Source organism: Choloepus didactylus, chromosome 19 (genome assembly GCF_015220235.1).
Source record: "Choloepus didactylus isolate mChoDid1 chromosome 19, mChoDid1.pri, whole genome shotgun sequence".
NCBI classification, from domain to species: Eukaryota; Metazoa; Chordata; class Mammalia; order Pilosa; family Megalonychidae; genus Choloepus; species Choloepus didactylus.
In genome coordinates this window covers 31,999,240-32,021,903 of record NC_051325.1, presented here as the reverse complement: position 1 = coordinate 32,021,903, position 22,664 = coordinate 31,999,240, and the positions used below count along the sequence as shown (strand labels likewise).

Sequence of the window (22,664 nt, the reverse complement as noted above, 5' to 3'; positions counted from 1 at the left end):
GTTCTTTAAGCAGGAAGAACCAAGAAATAAGACAAAGAGACCCACATCTAAACATGAATGACAAGGACTTTAATTTTAGAGGGTGTGAAGAAAACACACACAGGGGAGAAAACCCTGAAATGTAAGTGAAGCTGTAAAAGAGTTGTATTTCTAAAACCAAGTATATGAAAACCCCTTTTTAAAAATTGGCTTTAGACAATGTCTGACTATACTTTTATTGTAAAAACTCAAAATAACCATGAGATAAGGTAGGCAAAGAGGGAAAGAAAAATGCAATAGGACTTGACCAAACATTTTAAGATGTTTATTTGCCTAGGAGTTAATATGCACAAATCAGCAGCAACTTGTACAGTTGGATCAGGTTACAATAAATTCAGTTACTTAAACTAGTTCCAATCTGCCACAGATGAGAGCACAGCTAAATCCCCACAACAGATGACTGTATTACCAAACCAACATTCTAGCTTTTATCAGTTTCACACCACCTGGTACAGTGTACACCTAAAGTCTTTATAAGTAGAAATACTTATATTTCTCTTATATTTCACCCTTCAGAGTGCAGAGGTGAACACTTTCTCATGGAGAAATGCTAGCTTTTCTGAGCGAGTTCGTTTCAGCAGTGGGAGCCATTCCCAGTGGGATAATTCTACCACACGGTACCCAAGCCGAACCAGCTGCCGCCTCTTCATGTTGTGTAGTCCAAGCAGATGCCTGGAACCATAGCAATACTGGTTCTTGTTTGTCAACTGAACAGCCAGCTTCACTCGTGGGGTCTGGAGGCAGGCTGGAGGACACAAGCCAGCCATTTCCATGGCCCCCAATCTGTCTGCCTTATCGCAAAGGGAATCTCCCAAGTGTATGGCTGCATTCTTCTCTAACTCCATGGGCTGCTGCCCAATCTCTGTCTCAATTCCCCCCTGGAAACGCCTTCTTGATTTCCCTTTTAATAGCTGATTCATCAAATCATCTGTAAGGCTGAGTCCCACATGCTTAAGTCTTAATTTGGCTACATCTTCAGTTGGTTTGGCTTCCGTGTTAAATGGTAATGGCTTCATGTTGACATCAAGCTGGACCTCTAGGTCAGAAGATCGGGTATGAGGCAAAATCATATGGTGCTTGATGTATAGGGGCCCACCCAACATGGATTCAAGTAAAAAAAGAGCTTCTAGGAATTCAGGCTTTGCGGTCATATCCTTCCTTGCTAAATTCCACAGCATTTCAGACCCTTCTTGCTGAAGATCAGAACTAAGACGACTGCCTCTGTAATCTGGACACTCAATGCCAACTGTACCATCAAGAGTACACAGCTCCTTAATGAGTTCAAATTTACTACTCTCCTGAGCTAACCTAACAAACCCTGGACTCAAAGCGAAATCGATGAGCTCTACTGGAAAGTACTCAGAAAATGCCAGGCCCAGCAGACAGGTGAGCAGGTGTTCTGGGTATTGATTAAATTCAGGCATCTTTCTGTGGATCTCATTTATCAGGCTAGAATAAAATTCTTCTGTATTGGGCGGCTTATAATTCAGAGTTCCAAATGACCACAGAATTTTGGCAACATCTTTACTTCGACAGTGTGCTACTCTAGGAGGCAAAGTAGCAGCCACAGCATTCATTACTCCTTCATCCAGGATGCGTAAGGCTGAGCAAGCAAGAGTCAGGTGCATGACACCCTGAACTCCCAGGGAAGGAATTCGCTGAGGCGCAATCTGTCCAAATCGCCTCATGAAATGTATGTGAGCCATGTGAGTGAAGCGGAACATTTTAAGAATATTCACTAAGGCATGACTACTCAGATGCTGCATGTCTTCACAAGCCAAGTCTCCAATTTTCCGCATGACAAATTCAGAGAGACTACTACTTGATTTAAAGAATCCCAAACAGATTGTACCGACCTCCTCTAAATTGATCAAATCTATATACTTGAGGATCAATGACTCCAGTTTTTGCATTAGGTCCTGGGGCACCTGCCGATTTTCACCTATAATATAAATTAAGTGAATAAGCTGGGGTAAGGAAAGATCTTTCCAGTGTAAATTAAGATAACTAAAAAAGATTTTTAAAAAGCGAGGTACTCTGCGGCCCATGTACCGCCAGAGGTCAGCCACCAAGAGAAGCTGATCCAGGTTCATCTGCCACACCTGATGGCAAAATTTGGTTTCATACACATCTAACATTGGGTGGGAGTGAGGGATTCCTAAAGCGACGAAAGCTTTCAAAATACTGATCAGATCTGGGGCAGTAAAGAACTGTATGTTTTTTACACTCAGCTGGCAGAGCAAAACAAAGCTGGTTTTGGACAGCAAATCCGGATGCTGCTCTGCAGGCAAAGAGCTCAGCTTACAGAAATAATCAACAATAATCTGGGGCTGGAGATTTTTTTTTAAAATGGTGACACTGTGCAAAATTAGATCACCTTCTGAAACAGGCAGAACCTGACAAGTCTCAGATCTGTTATAGCTGTGAAGCTGATACTCCGGTCTTAGCTGTAGAAAAACTCGGGGATCTTCAAGGGAATCAAAGGCTTCCACATCGTCTTCATCAACTTTCAAGGTCCTTGGTGAGCTCAGCTGCAATGGGTGGGTCTTAGAGACAGAAGCCTTGCTGAATTCCAAATCCAAGAGGGCCCTGGTGGTTGTCAGGATCCTCCGAGAAGAGGAGGTGCTACAAATGTTCTCAACTTCTTTGGCAGGATGGCAGGGGCTATTGTGTTCTGGAGGGTCCTGTCTGCCACGCCATGTACTGCTTCCCACATTCCAATATGCCACACTTTGGGTTGCGGCGTAGGCAAAAGGATTACAAAACACTCGAGGTTTTAACAGCTTGAGAGTGGCTGCCATTCTGGTGTCAGTACTGATCTTTTTGGCAATCAGAATATAGTCCTCACAGATCTGACCAGGCCATTTCTTGTTAATATGGTGCTTGATTAGAGCTGGACGGGGAGGTGTTCCACAGAAACTGCCTGGAAATCTTCAGCATATCACAAGAGCCACGGACCACAAATGACTGGGCCAGAATTGGTGCCAAATACTGAAAAAAGGGTAGATGAACAATGAGTGGCTTCCACCTATCACAATACCAAAATTCATACATTATAAGAAATGGATTAAAACTGTACTGCTGTCCACTCAAGTTCAATGCTAGTGAATGCCTAAACCACATCTAAGTCAGCTTATATCAGGTACAAACTCCACATGTCCTGCATAAAGGCCAGGGAAACCCCAAACTAGGGTAGCACCGGGCAGTTCTTACAGGGAAGAGGCTCTCCATTTGGTCTAACTTCCTTCATTCAAGAAGGGAAGTAGTGATGGTAAGAGAAGAGATGGTTGCTCCACTAACTATCAACAGGAAGAGAGGAAGGCCGATTTCCAAAAAGAAAGTTGGGAACAAAAGTGAGCAACTCACTCTCTCTCTTTGATCTCAATGCATAAGGATCCCACTTGGAGAATCAGAAAGTTTGTAAAAGCTGCCATGCTAAGAGCACAAAATAAAAAGTGGGATTTAATATAAGGTTAAAGTAATTATACCCACAATGACCCTCCCTGTTCTTAGAGCACTAAAGTTTTAATTACAGAATTCTGTCGCTCTAATGTTGTGATATTCCACACCGTTTAGAAGAGGCCCACAAAAGATGACTATAATAGAGTTGGAATCACTATCACAGAGTAGCCATGCAACTGGAAGTATACTTAAAACTGGGAAGTATACTGAAAAACAACCAGTTGTGGGGGATGGGGTGCAAAAGCTGAGGCCCTGCTCACTGCCAACTCCTGGATGCGAAGCAAACAGCATCTCAAAGTTGGGCTCAGGGTTCAGGGAATGACAATTCATACAAATGCCCTGCTGACAAACAAAGGAAGCAGCTAGGTGAGGTGGATTAGCAATGCTTTCAGTGAGTCAGGTGTTGATTACTTTCTTATCCCACCCCTGAGCATCACAATTCTCATTTTTCTCCCATGGTAGAAACCTGAGAAATTGACTCTGCAGTACACTTGCTATCCTTAGAAGCTTATTCTCTTCCCTTTCACTTAAGAAGTGCCGAAGCACGACATGCAAGGCCCAGGGATGAGTTGCCAACTATTGAACCAGGCAGGGCTGTTGCTGCAGAAAATCCCATGAGGGTTACAGGGTGCCAGAATGATTTTCTGGAATGCCTGCCCAATGCTGTTGTCAGCCCCTTCCTTCCAGAGACCATAGCAAAACTACTAAAGCCAGGGGACTGAAGAACAGGCCAGTGGCTTATTCCAGTAGCCCAGTTTACAGAGGCCTCTCTGGGTGGCAGGAACGTATGCTCTAATTTCTTTGGAAACCAGAGCAGAATTCTTTCACACTAAATTTTTATTCACTTGACGCTTCTCTGTGGCTTGTGGACCATTCTCCCCACCAAGCTTCAAAGTATGGATCTAGATAGTATAGACCAGCAGCCCAGGGGCCGAATCTAGCCCTCCCCGTGTTTCTGTAAGAAAAGTTTTATTGAAACACAGCCATGCCATTACCTATGGCTGCTTTCACACTACAAGCGCAGAATTGTGACAGAGACTGTAAGGCCTGCAAAACAACATACTTCCTTGCTGACCTTTCAGAGAAAAAGTTTGCTCACCACTGCTATGAAGATCATTGGTTTATTCCTATTGAATGCAGATGACCGGCTTTTTAAAAGTTAGGAAAATAGTACTGAAATAATTTTATTTTTCTTCAATATTTAAATGAAAATGAAAGATTTACATGGGATGTCAACTAATATTGCAGCACAAGCATGATGGGAACCAAAGAGATAACAGGTAATGGAACACTGGGTGACAGAGCAGGGCTTTTAAGAAGACCTGCTTTGGAACCCAGAATCTAAATTTAGTCTAATACAATTTGCAAATAAAGCCACAAGCTGTTCAAATCTGTAGTCCTTTATCTCACCTTGGGAATCATAACATAAGAAATAACTAAAAAAACAAAACAAAACAAACAAAAAAAATGACTTTTTACAAAATAACTGTTACTCTGAACAAAAAACTGAAAACAACTCAAATCCCCATCCAATAGGACAAGGCCAGTTTACAGAGTAAGTGTGTGGCTGGATGGGGAGGAAATATACACACAAATATTCAATGAAACAAGTAGAACACAATCTAGTGCCATCACCCAAAATGTACCTATGGAAAAGGAAAATAACTAAATAGCTTCTTTGTAAGGAGACTTTTTGTTATATCTTAGATAAATTAACCTTTTTCCCTTTTTATTTGGGTTAAAATTGTTAATACAGTAGACTACAAGGATTAATTTAATTTTAAAGCTTATTAAAAATTAAAATTATGACAATTAATATTACCTAATAGTACTTAATGAAATTACTGTGCATGTCCTGAAATGAACAGAAGAATCATTTCCTGGAACATCAATGTTCGACCTGCATAGATCTAGTGTTTTGAATTGATGTGGCTCATTTTGATTAGCAAAAATACAGGCTAAGTCCCAAGATGGGAAAAATAAGACCTACAATTGTCTTAGGACCTCTTCTGTGCCAGTCCTTGTATGAGCTGCTTAACTGCGTTAGTTCCAACCCCTACAACCATCCTGTAAGGTCAGTTTATTACCCCCATATTAGTGATGAGGAAAAAGAGACTTTACAAAATTAAGAAATCTGCTCTAGGTTACAGAGCCAAGGGATCGGACAGAGCTTGACATACAAAATTGCTGAAAGATTAGAACTGGGTGAGTTCAAAAACCCCTCCTACCTCTGAAGTCTGGGATTCTAGATCTCACTATAATTAGTCTATACTGCTTACAAAAAGAAAAAAGAAAAGTCTTAAAAAAAACTTAAATCTACATTAAGGAATATGTTGGCAGTATCCCCAATATCAGAGTAAAGACAGCTACCATAAATGAAAGTCTGAAATGTGGCAAGCGGGATAATATGGAATCAAAAAATTAAGGGCTCCAACAGAGTAGAGAAGCAAAGGGAAACCCCAGGATAATGATGAAGGAAGAGCCCAGGACAAGCCTTGCGAGCAGACCTAGAGAGAAACCAATCCAAGCTGAAGGAGACTGATGTCACCTACAAGAGGAGATTTATACTTTTAATGGATAATCTGGAGATAAACTAGTGATAGGTAGGCAAAAACAAAAACAAACAAACAAAAAAACAAAACAAGCCAACAACAGCCATAAAAATGATTAATTCCAGGGCAAACAAAAAAGTTAAGTCAGAAAATAATATACTTCTTATTCAGCTGTGAAAAATATTTATATAATCTTCGTAATATAAACCTTGAATATTAACCTAGCTCAAAATTATGATCAAATTGTACTGGGAGGATAGAGGGAGGGGAAGAAGGGTATGGAGAGGTTAGGTCGTTATACAAGAGACCTAGAACCTTTAATAGAAGTCAAAAGATTATTTATAAAACTGGAAAAATCAATAAAGAGCAACACAATTAAGGTATTAGAAATATACTGATAAATACCAAAAGAAACAGATAAATAATTGAAAGAGGCTCTAGGGAACAAAAATGAAGGTAGAGGAGGGAGTGAACTGATACTTAGTGTTACACATTCTGTTAAAACTATTTGACTTTTAAACCAGATATGTGTATAACTTTGACAAAAATTAAATTTGCAGAATGCATGTACTAAAAGGAAATTAAGGTATTCTTCAAGAAGACAATCAATGAATAGAAAAAATAACCTTAATATTCAAGGAAAATGTTGAAAAGTTACTTCCAGTGCAAGTACTTTTTACCGTCTATACAACTTCTTTATGGATGCCCAGTCACAGAAATGATGACAAAATAAGGAATCTTAGAAGCATGCAGAGTCAAAATGCAAATAGCAAACAGTGGCTACTTACTTTTTCACCATGCAACTTTTAGAGTAACTATGTAGAACACCAGATGTACACCTACAGGTCAGAAATATGACCAGTTCAGAAGTTGGGCCTTCAGTACCATGGAGAAGGAAAGAAAAGAAAAGGAACAGAACCAGTAAAGTAAAACACTGGGGAGAAAAGGCAATGCAAACGAGAGGAGGTCAGGATGTGTTGCTCAGCAGAGAAAAAAATATAACTAAGAGAGACTTAGTTCCCAAGTCACAGAGATTCCATAAGAAAGCTAGAAACAGAACACTATGAGCAGCCCAATCAATAACTCCCGATTCCTCTACAGGTTCAGAAACTTCTGATCATTTCACAAAGCTCCTTTCCAAGTTTAAGCACCCCAGGTATATGCTCCTCCCCATCTCTTCTTCAGGGGCCCTAAAAAACCAGAGTTGAGCTTGAGAGTGCTGGACCCAGACTATTTTGCAAGGCACTGCCCAAACCACTCTGCATGTTGTGAGTTCACAGGAACAAGGAATCTTACCTTTCCATCTTCCTGTTACAGGTCTAAGTAAGGATAAATAGTTTTGTTTTAAACTACAGTCCAGAAGTTAGAGGAAGGCAGTCATGCTAACTGTGGATTAAGGATGACACTCTCAGCATATTCAATTTACCAGCCACTTTGTCCCTCAATTCTGATTTCTGCTTCTTTTGATAGAGGTTTAACCCTTCTTGGTCCCAATAAAACTGCTACAAATAAATGAATATCCCGAACCCCCTTTTCGTCTCAGCAAATAATCTGTGGAGTAACCTTGAGAATTTACCAAAAAAAACCCACCCAACTTTATCTAGGTGCTGCAATCTCCTGCTGCAAAATCTACAGAGCTCAAAAGCTCTCAAGACCCTGGTGAGGGCTCAGAGACTGACAGACAATAAGGACTTAGCTTATGAAAATGGTAACAGGATTCTTCTCTTCTGTGCTTCCGTTTCCACAGAGGGGCAGAACCTATGAAAGAGGAGTCTACGAAGTTCTATGAAGGTAAAGCACCAGGGCAAAGGCATTTCAGTTAAGATACCATAAACAGCACAATACTGTGAATGAAATAACAGCACTGAATTTTATATTTGAATGGGTCAAAAGGAGAAATTTTAGGTTGTATATATGTTACTGCAATAAATTAAAAAAAAAATCCATGGAACTGAACAACACAAATAGTGAACCGTAAGGTAAATCCTAGACTATAGGTTAATAGCACAATTATAAAAATGTGTTTTTCTCTATTTTAACATATGTACCACACTAATGGAAGATGTTAATAGGGTGGTATATGGGAACTCTGTATTTTATGCATGATTTTTCTGTAAACCCACAACTTCTCCAATGAAAAAAAAATGTATTACCAACAGAGCTAAACCAAACCAAAATCGTCTAGCCACCCATCCCCTCCATTTTGCTCTAGTTTCCATGTTTATGGGAGAGAAAACAGCAAGTCACAATCATTTGTGAAACTTTCAGCTTATATAGCCTTTCCCTCCCCATCTAAGACTCTAATATTCCCCTATCAGAAAGGCAAGAAGGGCACGGGTAGATATAGTTTGATAGTCCCATAGAGGAATCTGTTAAAGCCACTGCTTAAACGGTTTCATAAAACTCTGTCTTTAGAAAATCTGCAGATATAATAGGGAGCAGATACTCATGTCCTCACAGGCCATCTAAATGGGACTACTAGAGGACTGACAAAATCCAGGCAGGCAGAGAGGAGTACGTGTGCCCACACAGTAATGAGAGAAAATTCCCATATAAATAGTTCAAGTACATACCACAGTTAGCTCAACCAAACACTTGGTTTTATCGGCTTTCCCAGATTTCAAGGATGCACAGTATTTCAGACAAGCAAAGGAGGAATTTCAGAATTTGCATGATGAATGATAAGGTCTTGCTAGAGACCAGGAAATAAACAATGAATGGGGAAGAGAACTATAGTGACAACTAAACTAGACCTGAATAATCCCAAAAGCCTTACCTTCTAAGATGTAATATGTGGCACTGTATCTTCAGATTTATTTTAGTCTACCAGGCAGTAGCAAATTCTTTCAAGGACTTGCCTATCATCATATGGGATAGTGAGCTGCAGGACCCATTTCTAGAAAGGCAGCTGTTCCTACTACCCACAACTAGGTGCCTTTACCCAGATGGCTCTTATCTAGTCTGAAGGAAGAGCCTTCTATAATTCAGTCCTTGAGATATGCCGAAGTGCAGTAAGCATGAATTTAGGCTTCAGCAATAAATGAGTGGAGCACAAAACACAAAATTAAGGGCAAAAGCACCTGGCTCCCAGCTCCACAGAATGGAAGCTGATGAACGTAGCTGGTATAAGCTGGCCCAAAGCAAACTGAGTGACGACAAAAGAGCTGTGTCATGATTTGTGCACAAAGAGAAAGGATAATTATTTTTCTTATCCCTGGAGAGAAAAAGAAAGGGGACATTAATACTACCTTTAGTTAGATTTGTGCAACCAGGAACTGCTAAAACTGGGGGAAGTGTGTATATTGATCGACACTGACCATACAGTCCGTCCCAGGTACTAAAAAGACTGTAAGGCCTCGTTGCTCAAAATCTGGTCTGCGGAGCAGCGGCATAAGCCTCATCTGGGCGCTGGTTAAAAATGCTGAATCTCGGACCCTAACACAGACCTACAAAATCACACTCTCCAGATCTCTGATTCCCATGTCCATCAAACTGTGCAAAGAGATGCGGCAGAATACCTCACTATATTCTCACAACAGCTCTGTAAGCCAAGTACACAAAGAGAAAATCAAGGTCCAGATAAGTTGCTTGTCAAAAGGTCACAGAACTCCGGAATGGTGGGGGTCTCCAAGGCTCTCCGAGAGCCGGGACTGCGATAAAAAGCCGCAGCGCTGAGCTGGGCCACAGCGCGCGTTGGCTCTGGGCCGAATCCGGGAGAGGGAAGCGTGGGCCGAGTCCTAGGCTGGCCGCGAGAGTAGGGAACGGCTGTCGCGACCTCCGACTCGGCCGCCGCCACTCACCTGAGCCTGGCGAGCGCGGACTTTCCCAGGGCCCCAAAATCTGCCGGCTGCCGCAACACGGCGACACCTCCAGAAACAATCGTGTCTAATAGCCCCTCTTCCGGTCAACTGACCGCAGTTTCCGCCTGCTGCGCGAGCGACGGGTGCCGCCGAGGCTCAAAAGACGCTATCAGCGTTTCTCCAAGGACGCTTTCTGTCAGAGGACATTGCTGTTGAGTCGGGGCGGGGGCGGGGGCGGGAGCGGGGACGGGGGCGGGGAAAGGGAGAGGGGCGTATCTAGGACCTGCGGAGAGTAAATGCTGCCGTGGCTGGACCGCTCTGGAAGTGATTGAATAGCTGAGGTCTGGGTTCGAATCCTTGCCCTGCCGCTCGAGGTTCATTACATTGGGGAAGCCACATCACTTCTCCAAGGCTAGTTTCTCAACTGTATGCTGAAGGTTATAATGCATTTATAATAAAAATGTATCTGTACAGTGCTCTCAGGAGAGGAGTTAGTGATGGATAGGTGAGCTAGTTCGGAGACATGGATGTGAGGAGCTGGAGCTTGAAGGGGCCAGAGCTACGGTGGATTGATATAGTCAAGGTAATCCATCTCCCTGGGTGGGGCCACCCAGGTCTGAGCTGTTTCTCCAGGATTTGGACCCCAAATGGGGGGGCTCATACCTGAATCCTTGTAGAAAATAGGTGTTTTGCTTTTGCTGCAGGAATGCAACACACCAGAAATGGGTAGGCTTTTATAATGGGGATTTAGTAGCTTATAAAGTTATAGTTCTAAAACCATGAAAATGTCCAAATTAAGGCATCAGTAGGACGATGCCTTCTCTGAAGAAATGCTGCCAGCATCTGGGACACCTCTGTCACATGGGAAGTCACATGACTGGCATCTGCCTGTCCTCTCCTAGGTTTTGTTGCTTTCAGCTTCTGGCTTCAATGGCTTCCTCTCTCAGTTCTGTAGGTGACTCCTTGTGTCTCAGCTTCTCTGGGGCTTCTCTGAGCTCTCTGGGTTTCATCTCTTATAAAGGACTCCAGTAAAAGGATTAAGACCCACCTTGGGGCAACTCCTCAATTGAAATAACCTAATCAAAAGGTCCCACCTACAATAGGCCTGCACCCACACGAATGGATTAAAAGAACATGGTCTTATCTGGGTTGCATAACTGCTTCAAATCACTACAATAGACAAGGACAAGACTCTACCAAGACTTTCTGCACAGGCCTGGCCCCAGCTTGCCATCCCTGGGGCACCTGAGAGCTGCCTGTCAGGGTCTTCATACCATGTGTGTTAGTGCCTTTGCTACTGGTCCACCCATCCTAAGGGCCAAGTGGGAGAAATGATGCTTCCTTTGGGGCATCATCTGGTCAGGGAGACAAAATCAACATAGGGAGGACACTTACCTGCAAGAAGCAAACCTGGCATTCCAACTCCTGAGCTCTATGGAGGTCACAGCTCTCCTGTGACCCCAGACCACTGACAGTCCTGCTCAGGGAGAGTTTTCTAACTCAGGCCAGACCAAGGCAAACACTGTTGCTCTTCCCTCTGCCTCAGGTTACCATCAGCAGAACCCAGAAAAAGCAGAGAGCCCAACCTCAGGGGCTGAATCTTTGCCAGATACTCAATTTCCTGGTCTCCCTTGAAGTGGAAGGGCTATGTGACTCAGAACTCATCAACAAGATTTAAAGGGACATCCTTACTTTCATGCCCCAATCCCTTCATGGAGCTGTGGCAGCCACCTTCTGGCAAGAAGGGAACATGTTAAGGATAAGAGAGTGGGAGTCAGTCAACCAACATCTATGACACTGACTTCCAGACTTGTCAGGTGAGGAAAAATAAACTGCTCTTTGAGGTCCTATGTATCAGGTTTGCTACTTGTAGCAAAATGAGTTCTTGACTTGGGGGGGAGGGTACGGGGGCTTTGTGAGGATGGCGGAAGGATTCGTCAGAAAGGACAGTACTTACCCCCAAAAGACAACTCCTCCTCTGCAGCACTAATTACAAACCCAAACTCATCCTTCGTTTCTGCATCTTTCTGCCCTCAACATCAGCCAAACACTGTCAGGTGACTCAAGCTGCTGCAGGCTGCATCTCGCTGTCCTATGTCACATGCCTTCTGGCCTGCAGGCGGGTGTCTAGATTCTGAGCTGGAACCAGCTTGAAACTCTTTTGACTGTAGTCTGAGCTGAAGAGAAAGCTCCACAGGGCAGAAACAAGGAGACTCAATTCCTCTCTGGCAAAGCAGGGAGCTTGGGCTTTGCATCAGACCTCCTGGACCAGCCTAGTGAGCACCTCTCAGAAATCTGTTGACTCCAGGTTTGCCCTTCACATCACCCTGTCACCCAGGCCTCACTTCCCACACCTGCAAAGACACAACCAGGCCAAAGAATGCCACTCAAGAGAATTTCTCCATTTTATTTCTTTGGGAAAGGAAAACAAAAAGTCTTTCCATCACATATGGTAGCTATATATTTATATATATTTATATATAATTTATTTTGTGGTTGGAAGTCCCAAAGGCCGAGTCTATTCATATATATATATATATATATATATATATATATATATATGTATTATTATTATTTTTTTTTTTTTTTCTACTGACTTGTCCCCTTTGGCCCAGGTCTAGGTTCTGGGGCAGGTGCAGTCAGCGGTGAGTAGATTGGGCAGTGGTGGCCAGCATGGCCTCCCCCAGGCTCAGGGACCTGGTGAGGGGAGGGGCTGCGCGGTGGGGGTAGAGGCCACACAGAGGGGCACTCCTGATTTTGTGGGGGATGCACAGCTCATCAAACAGTCACCAGTCATGAGAGGAGGCTGGTCAGGGGCTGGGGAACTTGCTCACAGTAGTTGCCAGCTCTCTCCACCCTGCTCCCCCAAACCCAGTCTTGGGGGTGGGAGGAAGAAAGAGTGAAAAAGAGAGAAATATGAGGACTGAGGGCCAAGCCTCCTCCAATTTTTATTGCTGGTGAATTAGAAATTTGCTTTTCCCTTCCTGCCTTGGGGAGCTGGACTCTGAGAGGGCCCCTAGAGAAAGAAGGGAGTGACATTGGCTGTCCCAATCCCCACCGATGGCCATGCCAGGCCTATTCTGGAAAAACACTGGGCCATCTCGGGGCCCTTTGAGCCAAGGGGGCAGTGTTCCTCTCAGGCCAGCCTCATTTTTAAGGGCAATCACATCCATCCCCCAAAACAAGGGCATCAGGCTCAGACTTGGGCCCAGCAGAGCTTGGAGGTGGGCAGTGCACCAGAAGTCAAGCAGAATTTTCTACTGGAAGAAAAGGTAAGACTTTGGGAAAGAGACAGCCTGGGACGATGAAGTTCTGAGCATGAAAGCAGGAGGAGGGAGGAATCGAGTGGGGGAAGACACAGGAAGATGTTGCAGAACCCCACCTGACCTCTAAAACTGGGTGAGGGAAGTGCCTGAGGCAGGTAGCAATTAACAGATATTGTTAGAGCTGGACAGTGGCCCTGGGTATGGGGTGAGACAAGCAGGTGGGGCTGTGGCCCTGTGGGATCCTGGCCAGAAGGGTGAGGGTGGAGCTGAGAAGCCTCCAGGTGACCCTTCCGAGGAATGGAGGGAAATCCTCCCTGGGCACCGTGCCTCCAGTCCCAGCCACCCCAGCACACACATATGGACACACACTAGGGACCAGGCCAGGCTTTAAGGCCTGAGCCCAAGAGGCCCTGGGGGGAGGGGCTGGGCAGGTAGCCCTCTCAACCACAGGCAGGCCATCTGCTCCCACTGCCCTGCCAACCTGCATGGGGAGGGAAAAAATTGCAAGGCAAGGGGCCAGGAGCCCTGGGGCCTGTCAGCTTCGGCAGACCACACACACACCCCCACAGGCTACATGGCCGAGGAGGTGAGCACAGAGAGCACAACTGGACACCAGGTGGCCAACAGTAGCCACCCAGGCCCACACAGGGGGCTGGGGCACCATGCAGGCCTGCTGCCCCCATCTCCAAAAGGGGGATGTCAAGAAAGGGAGCATGGGCTCCCTTGTTGCCTGGCTTCCTCATCGCCCCCTCACTCTACCCTCCCCCTACTGGAGGATCTGAATGGGCTGCCCAACAGGGCAGTGGTAGAGCTGGGAGGGGCATCCAACCCAGAGGTGGCGGGGTGGGGGTAACCTGGTCACGGCTGCTTTGAGAACCTCTTTGGTCTAGGGATACCCGGGACACGGGGAAGAGATGGAGGAGAGGGACACCAGAGACTCAGGCCTTTAGACAGGGCATTTGTCAGAAGGCCATGTGCCCAGGATGGGGATCAGATTTCTGTGGACTCAATGCGCTCGAGGCGGGAGGGGGTCCAGGTTTTCTTCTCCTCGCCATGTTGGAGGGTAGGTGTGCTCGCGCCCCCGACGGCCCCCCGCTCGCGCAGCCGGCGCTCCAGCTGCTGGTTGCGCTGGTACATCTCCACGTAACTCAGCTGCAGTTGCTTCTGGTACTCGATGACCTTCTCCTTCTCCTCCAGCCACACGCGGCGCTCCTCGGCGAAGCTGGCGCCCTGGCGCTCCCTGGCTCGCCGCTCAGCCGCCAGCTCGGCCTGCAGTCGCCCCACCTCCCGCCGCAGGGCCCGCGTCCCGCTCTCCCCTCCAGCGTCAACCTCCCCGTCCAAGGAAACCGAGGAGGCGACCGCGGCAGCCACTCCAGCCTGACGGCGCATCTTGGCCTCGTCGCTCTCGCAGGTGGTCAGCGCATCCTGTGGCTCGGCGGGGTCCACGGGGGTCAGCACCGGCTTGAGGCACGCCGCGGGCAGCTCGCCCTCTGCCAGCTCCAGGCTGGCCTGTTTGCTGCTGAAAGAGTCCCGCAGGCTGAGCAGTTGCTCCTCCTTCTCCCGCAGGGAGGCCCGGCCCTCCCGCAGCTGCGAGCGCAGCCCCACAATCTCACTCAACTTCTGCGACACGTCCGCCTGGGAGTCCTTCAGCTGCTGCTTCAAGAGGGAGATCTCCCCGGCCTTCTGGCACACCTGGGCAGGGACAGGTGAGAGAAAAAGCCAGGGTCAAGACAGGGCTCTGCTTACCCCCAACCCAGCCCCCTTATCTAGCCCCAGTGGAACCTTCTTCAGGGCTGAGGCTCATCAGACTGAATGGAAGTGACACATGGGATACCCTTCCCTAGACTCAGGACAGCAGGGCTAATCAAGCAGTGCCATCTCACACTGCCCAGGGGCAAGTCTCTGGTCCTCCAGACACTACTAATTGATTTTGTCCTACTCCTTTCATATCCCTTATGTGGGTGGTGGGCTACTGCCCTGGGTTTCTCCAAAGGGAGAGAAGGAAAGAGAGACAGGGGGAGAAGGCCCAAGCCCCCCAGCCCGCACCTCCCACTTAGTTTCCTCCATCCGGGGCAGGAAGTCTGCCTGCTCCTTCTGGCAGGCGGCCACCTTGTCCTCAAGCTCTTCCCGCTGCCTCATCAGCCGGGCCGCCTCCTCCTGCAGCTGCTTCTTGTCCTGCTGCAGCCGCAGCACCTGCAGCTGTAGGCCCTGCTGGGCACGCTGGGCACGGCGCGCCACCTGCTGCAGCTTCCCACTGCAGCCCTGCCGCAGCTCGGCCAGCTCGCGCTCCCACGCCTTCTGCCGCTCCTCCAGTACCTGGGCCACAGCAGCCTCGCTCTGCTCCAGGCTGCGCCGCAGAGCTGCCACCTCCTGCTCCTTCTCCCACAGCCGCTCCTCCAGTTCCTGGATCAGCGTGCTGGGCGAGGGTGGGGAGCAGGCCGCAAAGGGCAGGCCTCCGCCTCCGGCCTCCCCAGACCCCAGGTGGCCTGGCCGCCCCGTGGATGAGGACGACCCGCTCTTGCTAGAGGCCCGCCCGCTGTCGGAGGCTGCCAGGTCCTGGTAGCCTGCCCCACCACCGCTGCCGCCGCCACTGCCACTGCTATAGCCAGCAGTGCCAATGCGATTGATGTGGCTGGTGGAGGCACTAAGGGGTGCCAGGTGCTGGCTATAGCTGGAGCTGTAGGTGGGCAGGCTGGTGAGTGAATTGCGGCCTGAATCCGAGAGGCCGCTCCCACCCCCACCTGCTGGGGTCATGGTCCTAGACTTGTCCAGTCCGCCCTTGAGGCCACCAGGGCCCTGGCGTCCCTCAGGGGTCCCGTTGGTCTGTGGGGGACACAAGTTCTGCATGGAGTGGAAGTTCTTGGGTACAACGGGCTTGAAAGCTGATGGTCGAACTAGCGGCTCTGAGCACTGCACAAAAGCACAAAAAGGGGGAGTGGGTATGGGATGGGGCCTTAGCCTCTCCCCAGCTAAGACTGCCCTGCCCCACCTCCCACTCCCATGAGATCTCCATCCTGGGGTCCTCCATCTGGGTCTCTACCTCATGGACCCCCCCAACCAGGTCTCTGTCTGTCCTGGACCTACCAGCTGCACTTGGCTCCCAGCCCACCCTTCTTCCTTGCCCCTACAACCCAGCCTTCAAGAAGGCCCCTTGACCCTCCTCTCTGGGCTGCCTCCCACCCCCCAGGCAAAGGCTATGAGGGTCTCAGGCCCCTGGGACTGACCTGGTCTAGCTTGCCAGAGGTGGCCAGGAGCTTGGGTGGGTGGCTGGGCTCACGATACTGAGGTGGGGCCTTGTCACTGCTGCCGCTGCTGCTGCTACCCCCACTGCTGCCCACCACGTTGCCACAGACATCTGTGTGGTCACCGCCCCGCAGCTCGCCATTGAGGTAGAGGGAGTTGGCCAGAGCCTTGTCCTCTGAGGGGTAACGGCTGGGCCTCTCCCTGCTGGCCCCACTGCCGCTACTGCGGGGGCCGGGGAAACTGCCCTGGCTGCCCCCACTCCCCATGCGGGTGCCCACACTCTTCATGGCGAACTCCTGGGTGTGGGCCACCCCACCGCCCACACTGCCCATGGCCAGGCGGGGTTCTGGGGCTCCGAGCTCAGGGGGCCGTGGGGCAAAGGTCAGGAGGGGATCCCGCCCTGGGTCAGCGCGCACCGGCAGTGTCTCCAGCTTCGCCATGACTAAGCCAGTGGGGCACTGTGAGAACAGGTGGGAAGAAAGAAACAGGTCAGACCCCACCGCCACTCCCACAACCCCAGCCTGTTAAACCTGCCCCTTCCCAACAAAGGCTATGAGAGTTCCCAGGCACTCAGGGTGAAGGAATGGGTTGGGGTAAGAGTGAGAGTCTGGTAAGTGGGGGCTACCATTACTCACCTGATGAAGCCCACCCCCTGGGCACCATGCATTTCGCTCAGCTCTTCCTAGTGCCTGGAATGCATTCCATCCTTGCTTCAACCCCACTTCTTCCATGGACCTCCCAGAATCAGTGACTCCCCCAGTTCTGCTCTGCAACCCCCAGAACTTAGAGTTTCTTTATCCTCATCTGGGCCCCTATGTCCTAACTTCATGGGCTGGGAGATGGGGTTGGAAGGGGGCAGCAGTACCTAAATCCAATAGGGAACTCCAAAAGTTAGGGTTGGGAGAGAAACCCATCTCTAGCCAAAAAAAAAAAAATGTGGGCAAGGGTGGGGGTCCTTCCGGGTCCCCTAACCTAGGGTCTTGCAGTGAAGGGCAGAAGTGGAGGCTCACTGCCACGCAGGCTCCTCTCCTTGCCTGAGGGGTGGCGGGCCGATGTATCCTCAAGCCTGGGCCCCTCCGAAGCCCGGTCTGCAGGGGCCATGTGCCTCACTCCCGCAGTCGGGTCTCCGCTCGAAGCAGCTGCGTGACTTTGGATGGGACAACTGAGCCATCCCGGGCCGCAGTTTTCTCCTCTGCGGAATGGGAGGAATGAAGAAACTACCCTGAGGGGGCTGCCACGTGCCAGGCCCCGGGGCGGTGGGCGCAGGAGAGAAGAGCGGGTTTGAGTGTTGGTGGGCGGGAGCTGCCGCTGCGGCGCGCACCTAGGTCGCCTGCACCCTGCACCGTGTGGGCGCCGCTCGGGCACGCCTCGCCTCCTGCGGCAGCAGGTGGCAAGAGAGGCCTCCGGGAGGTCTTCCCGACTCCGCCGCACGGGCTCTGGGCCGAGGGGGGGGCCCTTCCCAAGGTCAGTACCTTCGCTGAGGCCGCGGGCGCTGGGCGCTGGGCGCTTGCGGGGCCTCCCTCCCGCCTGCCCTTCCCACAGGTGGGCGGGGCCTCCGCACCCCGAGGCGCCTGCCAAACCCCGCTAAGAATTCGCTCCCACCGGGAAGACTTCTCGGATTACCGCCCCCTCCCGCCCCTCCCCAGTTCCCTGTGGACCTTGACCCTGCTCAGTTGTCCGTGAAGTCCTCTGCACCCTTTCTGTGGGCGCACGCCCCCTCTCCTCCCCCCAAGGCCGGCCCATGGGAGCAGAGCCTCGGGTTACCTGTGCTCAGGGAGGCCCCGCTTCCTGGTTCCTTTGTCTCAAGTCCGCACCGGGAAACACCTGCCCCAGATCCGCAATAATCGTGCCGGGCAAGGGCACCAGACAGTGTCTGCCGCGGTGTAGACGCTCCAAAACGTGCGCCGGAGATGGGAGACAGCGACCTTCCGGCCTTTAAGCTCTACTCCCACCAGAGACCAGGCAGGGAGCCTTCAGTCCCTACCAGGGGAAGGGGTCCAGGTGGCTACCCCAGGGTCCTTGAGTGCTCCGCAAGCAGTCTTCTAGGCAGATGCCCACTTCTAATGCTATGTCCTTCCTTCAACAGGTCTCAAATCAACCGGGCCTGACAAAACCCCTTGTACCTCAGAAGTCTGGCCACTGCGCTGGGATTTACAGCCCTAGGTGGTAGGGAAGTTCACCACCAAGCTAGTCCACTGCCTTTGTAGAATTCCGTTCTCTCGGTGTCTGTCCCCACAAGTGAGACCAGCACTTTGCCACATTCTTCTGAAGCACTGGCCAATCTGTCCCCCCACACAGGGGTCAGGGCTAGAGTCAGACAAGAGAGGCACCTAGGTGCAATTTAAGTGCAGGATCAGTAAGTACATGACCCTGACAGTGAGTGCCACCTTAAATTCTGCACCCTAGGTGCCTCTCTTGCCTCACCCTAGTCCTGGCCTGCCCTCACCCCAGCATACTCCAGCCTGTTAGACCCTCAGCCCAGAAACCACCCCCAAGTATGGCCCCCTTCTCCTACAATCCCTAGGTTAAAGTAGGGAGCCTGGGAGGATGGAGGCTGTGTGGCCTAAGGCTTGGAATCAGCGGAAAGGGCTGGCCGGGTTTAGGGAGGAAGAACAGTCCAGACCTGGTGCAGATGGGCTTCCAGGGGTGGGGTGAGGGAGAAGTGTGGGCTGGGGCAGGTGGGTGTGACCCACATAATATGGCCGGGGGGAAATGTCTGGGGCAGAGAAGTGCTCTTGGGAAGACCAGAGGAAGATTCCTTTCAGGCACTGGTTGGAGAGACTAAGGTCTCGGCATCCAAGGCTGGTGTGGGTGGGACCTGGCATCGAGCTAGGGTTGCAGAGTCCCCAGAAGCTTGGGAGGAAGGAAGAAGCAGGAAGGAGGCCAGAAGGAGGTGGGCCCTAAGGGCCAAGATGGGGGGAGGGGGGCTTCAAGAATGTAGGGGCAGTCCCTGGTGTCCAAAAGAAAGGGGCTACCCTGGAAATTCCTCACCTAGGTATATACCCTAGAGAATTGAAAGCAGGGATTCAAACAGACGCTTGTACACCAATGATCATAGCAGCATTTTCACAATAGTCGAAAGGTAGACACAACCCAAGTGTCCATCGAGAGATGAATGAATAAACAAAACATGGTGTGTATACACACACACACACACATATACAATGGAAAAGCCATAAAAAGGAATGAAGTTTTGATACATGCAACAACATGGACAAACGTACAAAACATTATGCTAAGTGAAATAAGCTAGACACAAAAGGACAAATATAGTATGATTCCACTTACATGAACTATCTAGAATAAGTGAATTCAGAAGGTAGCTTAGAGGCAACCAGGGACAGGGGGAAAGGGGGAATGGGAAGTAATTGCTTAATTAGCACAGAGTTTCTATTTGGAGTGATGAAAAAGTTTAGGTAACGGATGGTGGTAAAGGTAGCGTAACATGAAGTGTGCATTTAAATGGTTAAAATGGCAAATTTTATGTTATATATATATACTTTGTAATAACAAAAAAAAGAGAAAGGTAAAATTGGGATGGATAGGTGTGTTCTGGATTTGACAGGTGGGGGCATCACTGGTGTCTTTGACAGGATGGTTTCAGGAAAGTGGTACAGGCAAAACCAGATTACAGAGGGAGAGGGGTACAGAGACAGAGATGAGATAATTCTCTGCTAAAAAAGAAGGCAGTCATTTTAGGAGGTCTTGGGACCCAAGGACTCCTTTTTTACCTTAAAATTAAACATAGTAGAAACCTGAGTGTGACTGATACGCCAAAGGAAGGCACCAATAGTGAGGGTGAGATTAAAGATCTAGGCAAGCAGTAAGGGGCTGGGCCAGAAGCCCAGGTGTGGACAGGAGAAAAACCCAGAAGGAATCATGTTGATCATGAGAATGACAGGGGATAATATTTGGGAAGGTGCTTTGTAAACTGTAAGGTACAGTACAAATATGCAGCACCACCTTTTCTAAGATCCAGGAAAGGAGAATCTGACCGTAGATTGGGGCTGGTCATATGCCACTCTGTCCCACTGTTCCCCCCGAGGGTGTGTGGTCAGCAGCCAGGCTTGGACTCTGGAGTCCTGGATGAGGTCCCAGGATGTCCTGAGTCCCCTTGCCCCATACTCGACTTGGGGATCATTGACTGCCCAATCCACAGCAGCTCTCTCGGGAGCCTTGCTCCCCCAAATGCTTCTTGCCATAATTCTAACCTGTCATGTTTAACCTCATGTAAATGTTCCCTGCCCCTTGCCTCTCCCAAGTTTGGGCTGCTGCAGCTTCTCTCCTCAAAACCCCAGTGGGAAGTTGGCAGGACCAGGACAAGGGGGTGGATAGGTTTCTCTGTTTCTCTGACAGGGGAAGGATTTGAGCTTCATCTGTGGGTCAGGATCCTAAACTGCCCCAGGTAACCAAGCATGGTCTGCAAAGGCGTCAGCTCACCAACCCCAGATGACAATCTGTTGCCCAGCTCTGCCTCTATCTCTGTCCCATCAGCCCTCAGTGCCTGGGACATTACATACAGTATTAGAGGTCAGCAAAGGGGCCAAATGGATTCCACCTGGGGATTACACAGGTAGACCCCTTGAATCCACAGTGTCTTTCTGGCTTGTCCCCACCTGTGTCCCTTCCAAAGTTAGGAATACTCCACCCTTCTCTTGGGCCTCAGAGGCCCTAAGCCCAGCCAAGGGCCTCCTCCTAAAGCCCTCAGCAGCCCCTCCTGCCAATGCCCTTGCCAGGGGCTCCTCACTGGCCTTTCTTCCCCTGCACTCCCTCCCCCATGCGGCTGCCAGGGGACTCAAAAGGGCAAAGCCAATCTTGTCCTTGCTCTACCCAAATCCTTCCATGTGTGGCGCCAAGTGCAGAAGCGGAGTTCTGGAGGCATCAGCTCCAAGTGTAAATCCTATCTCAATTGATTAGGGATGAACATCATGCAGGTTATTTCACCTTTCTTAACCTCGGGCGGGTTCTTCCACCTACCTTGCAGGACCCTTAACAAGTAAAATGCCTGGCTTTCCTTTGGCCCCCAGACCCAGGGCAGAGCATGCAGTAAACCTCTTCCACTGCCCTATCCTATCTCCCCTGACCTGAACACCTCTGCACTCCACACACAATCTTTTTTTTAGCTCTCTGTGCCCATCATACATGTTCAAGGACCAGTCCAGACGCTCCCTCCCAGGACAGTGGCCCTGATTCCCTGAGCTCTTGGAGCACTTGGCTCAGACCATGCCGGGTAAAATTTTGCTCTGAGGCTTCCTGGGAGCTGGTCCACGGGCATCCCAGGGGCACACACGGCAGAGTCCTGGGGGGTCTCTGGGAGCTGGCCTCGAAGAGATGCTGGGAGAATGCATATGGGAATGCTAGTTAGCAGCAATGCAAAGGGGCAATGAATCCGGCAGGAAAATCAGGAAGGGCTTCCTGGAAGAAGGTCTGAGGGAAGAAAGGGGGGCGTTTTAGGGATTTTGGGGTGCAGAGGTCTCCAGAACTTCTTGGTTGGGATGTGTGAGGAGAGATCCATCTTCCCTTGGCGGCGTGGGCGCCGGCGGGGGAAGGGGCCCATCTCCTAGATCCTGGTTCTGCTGAAGCGCGTGTTTCAGGACTGAGGGGGCCGACAGCGCTCCCCCCTCACCCCCCCGCCCCAGCACACACACATGCGCGTGCACACACGAGCCTCCGCGGGGGGTGGGGGGAGCATCGCCATTCACAAGCAATCCACGGTCCGCAGAGCCAACAGAGACCCCAGCCAAAGGCAGTCAGGAACAGATGCCTGGGGGTCTCCGCTGAGGGGGAAACCGCGCCCGCACCTCTCAGGGCCCCCCACCAACGCGTGCGGCACCGGGGGGCGGGGCGCTGAGGAAAGAGGTGACATAATCCGAGCCGCACCCCCTCCGGCCGCCACCTCCCCCCAGGCCCCGCGAAGCATCCATGACATCATCGGCCTCATCTCCATCCCCCTCCCCCTCGGGACCCCAGCAGCGGGACGCGCCCCCTCCCCAGCTCGGGGTCCGTTGGGACCCGCCGCACGGTGCAGTGGGGCACGGCGGCCGCCCGGAACCGGGAAGGGCACCGCGGTGGACCCGCCTCACTTACTCGTGAGCTGCTTGGAGCTACCGCGCGGGGTCTCCGGAGCGGGTGCCACCGGCCCGGCTAGCTGGCGCAGCCCGAAGCCCGCCCGGCTGGGCGCGCGGCGCGGGCCCGGCTCCGCGAGGCGCCCCTCCCGCTCTCCGCCCGGGCCCCGCCCACCCGCGGCTGCGGCAAACGCGGACCCGCCCCCGGCCACGCCCCCTGAGGCCACCAATCCTTGG

General features: G+C 50.3%; 3 protein-coding genes across 11 annotated transcripts in view; all 3 read right to left on the bottom strand.

Annotated features, from left to right (window-relative positions):
* The window catches only part of UBOX5 (U-box domain containing 5), a 41,489-nt gene extending 31,534 nt beyond the window's left edge, over window positions 1-9,955 (bottom strand). For 2 of the 3 annotated variants that reach the window (XM_037811371.1, XM_037811374.1), the window contains exon 1: window positions 9,854-9,955. The gene's annotated coding sequence lies outside the window, so the exon portion shown is untranslated. Of the gene's footprint in view, window positions 1-6,841; window positions 6,940-9,853 lie in introns of those variants that run through there. The other variant, XM_037811373.1, reaches the window with a different exon arrangement.
* FASTKD5 (FAST kinase domains 5) lies at window positions 290-9,949 on the bottom strand. 2 transcript variants are annotated; one of them, XM_037811369.1, is made up of 2 exons: window positions 9,854-9,949; window positions 290-3,030 (listed from the first exon to the last, which is right to left on the bottom strand). In XM_037811369.1, the coding sequence occupies exon 2, from the start codon at window positions 2,838-2,840 to the stop codon at window positions 552-554; it is 2,289 nt and encodes a 762-aa protein (XP_037667297.1). In that variant the 5' UTR covers window positions 2,841-3,030; window positions 9,854-9,949; the 3' UTR covers window positions 290-551. The 2 variants fall into 2 exon arrangements, with proteins under 2 accessions (XP_037667297.1, XP_037667298.1); XM_037811370.1 differs by lacking the exon at window positions 9,854-9,949 and adding an exon at window positions 6,842-6,973.
* Window positions 9,956-12,240: 2,285 nt separating the features above from the next.
* Window positions 12,241-22,588, bottom strand: LZTS3 (leucine zipper tumor suppressor family member 3). Of its 6 annotated transcripts, none has more exons than XM_037812022.1 (5): window positions 22,450-22,588; window positions 17,335-17,554; window positions 16,344-16,820; window positions 15,166-16,029; window positions 12,241-14,811 (listed from the first exon to the last, which is right to left on the bottom strand). In XM_037812022.1, the coding sequence occupies exons 3-5, from the start codon at window positions 16,800-16,802 to the stop codon at window positions 14,110-14,112; spliced, it is 2,025 nt and encodes a 674-aa protein (XP_037667950.1). In that variant the 5' UTR covers window positions 16,803-16,820; window positions 17,335-17,554; window positions 22,450-22,588; the 3' UTR covers window positions 12,241-14,109. The 6 variants fall into 6 exon arrangements, with proteins under 6 accessions (XP_037667950.1, XP_037667951.1, XP_037667949.1 ...); XM_037812023.1 differs by having other exon boundaries at window positions 17,397-17,554; XM_037812021.1 differs by lacking the exons at window positions 17,335-17,554; window positions 22,450-22,588 and adding an exon at window positions 16,998-17,249 and having other exon boundaries at window positions 12,241-14,638; window positions 14,738-14,811.
* Window positions 22,589-22,664: the final 76 nt, after the last annotated feature.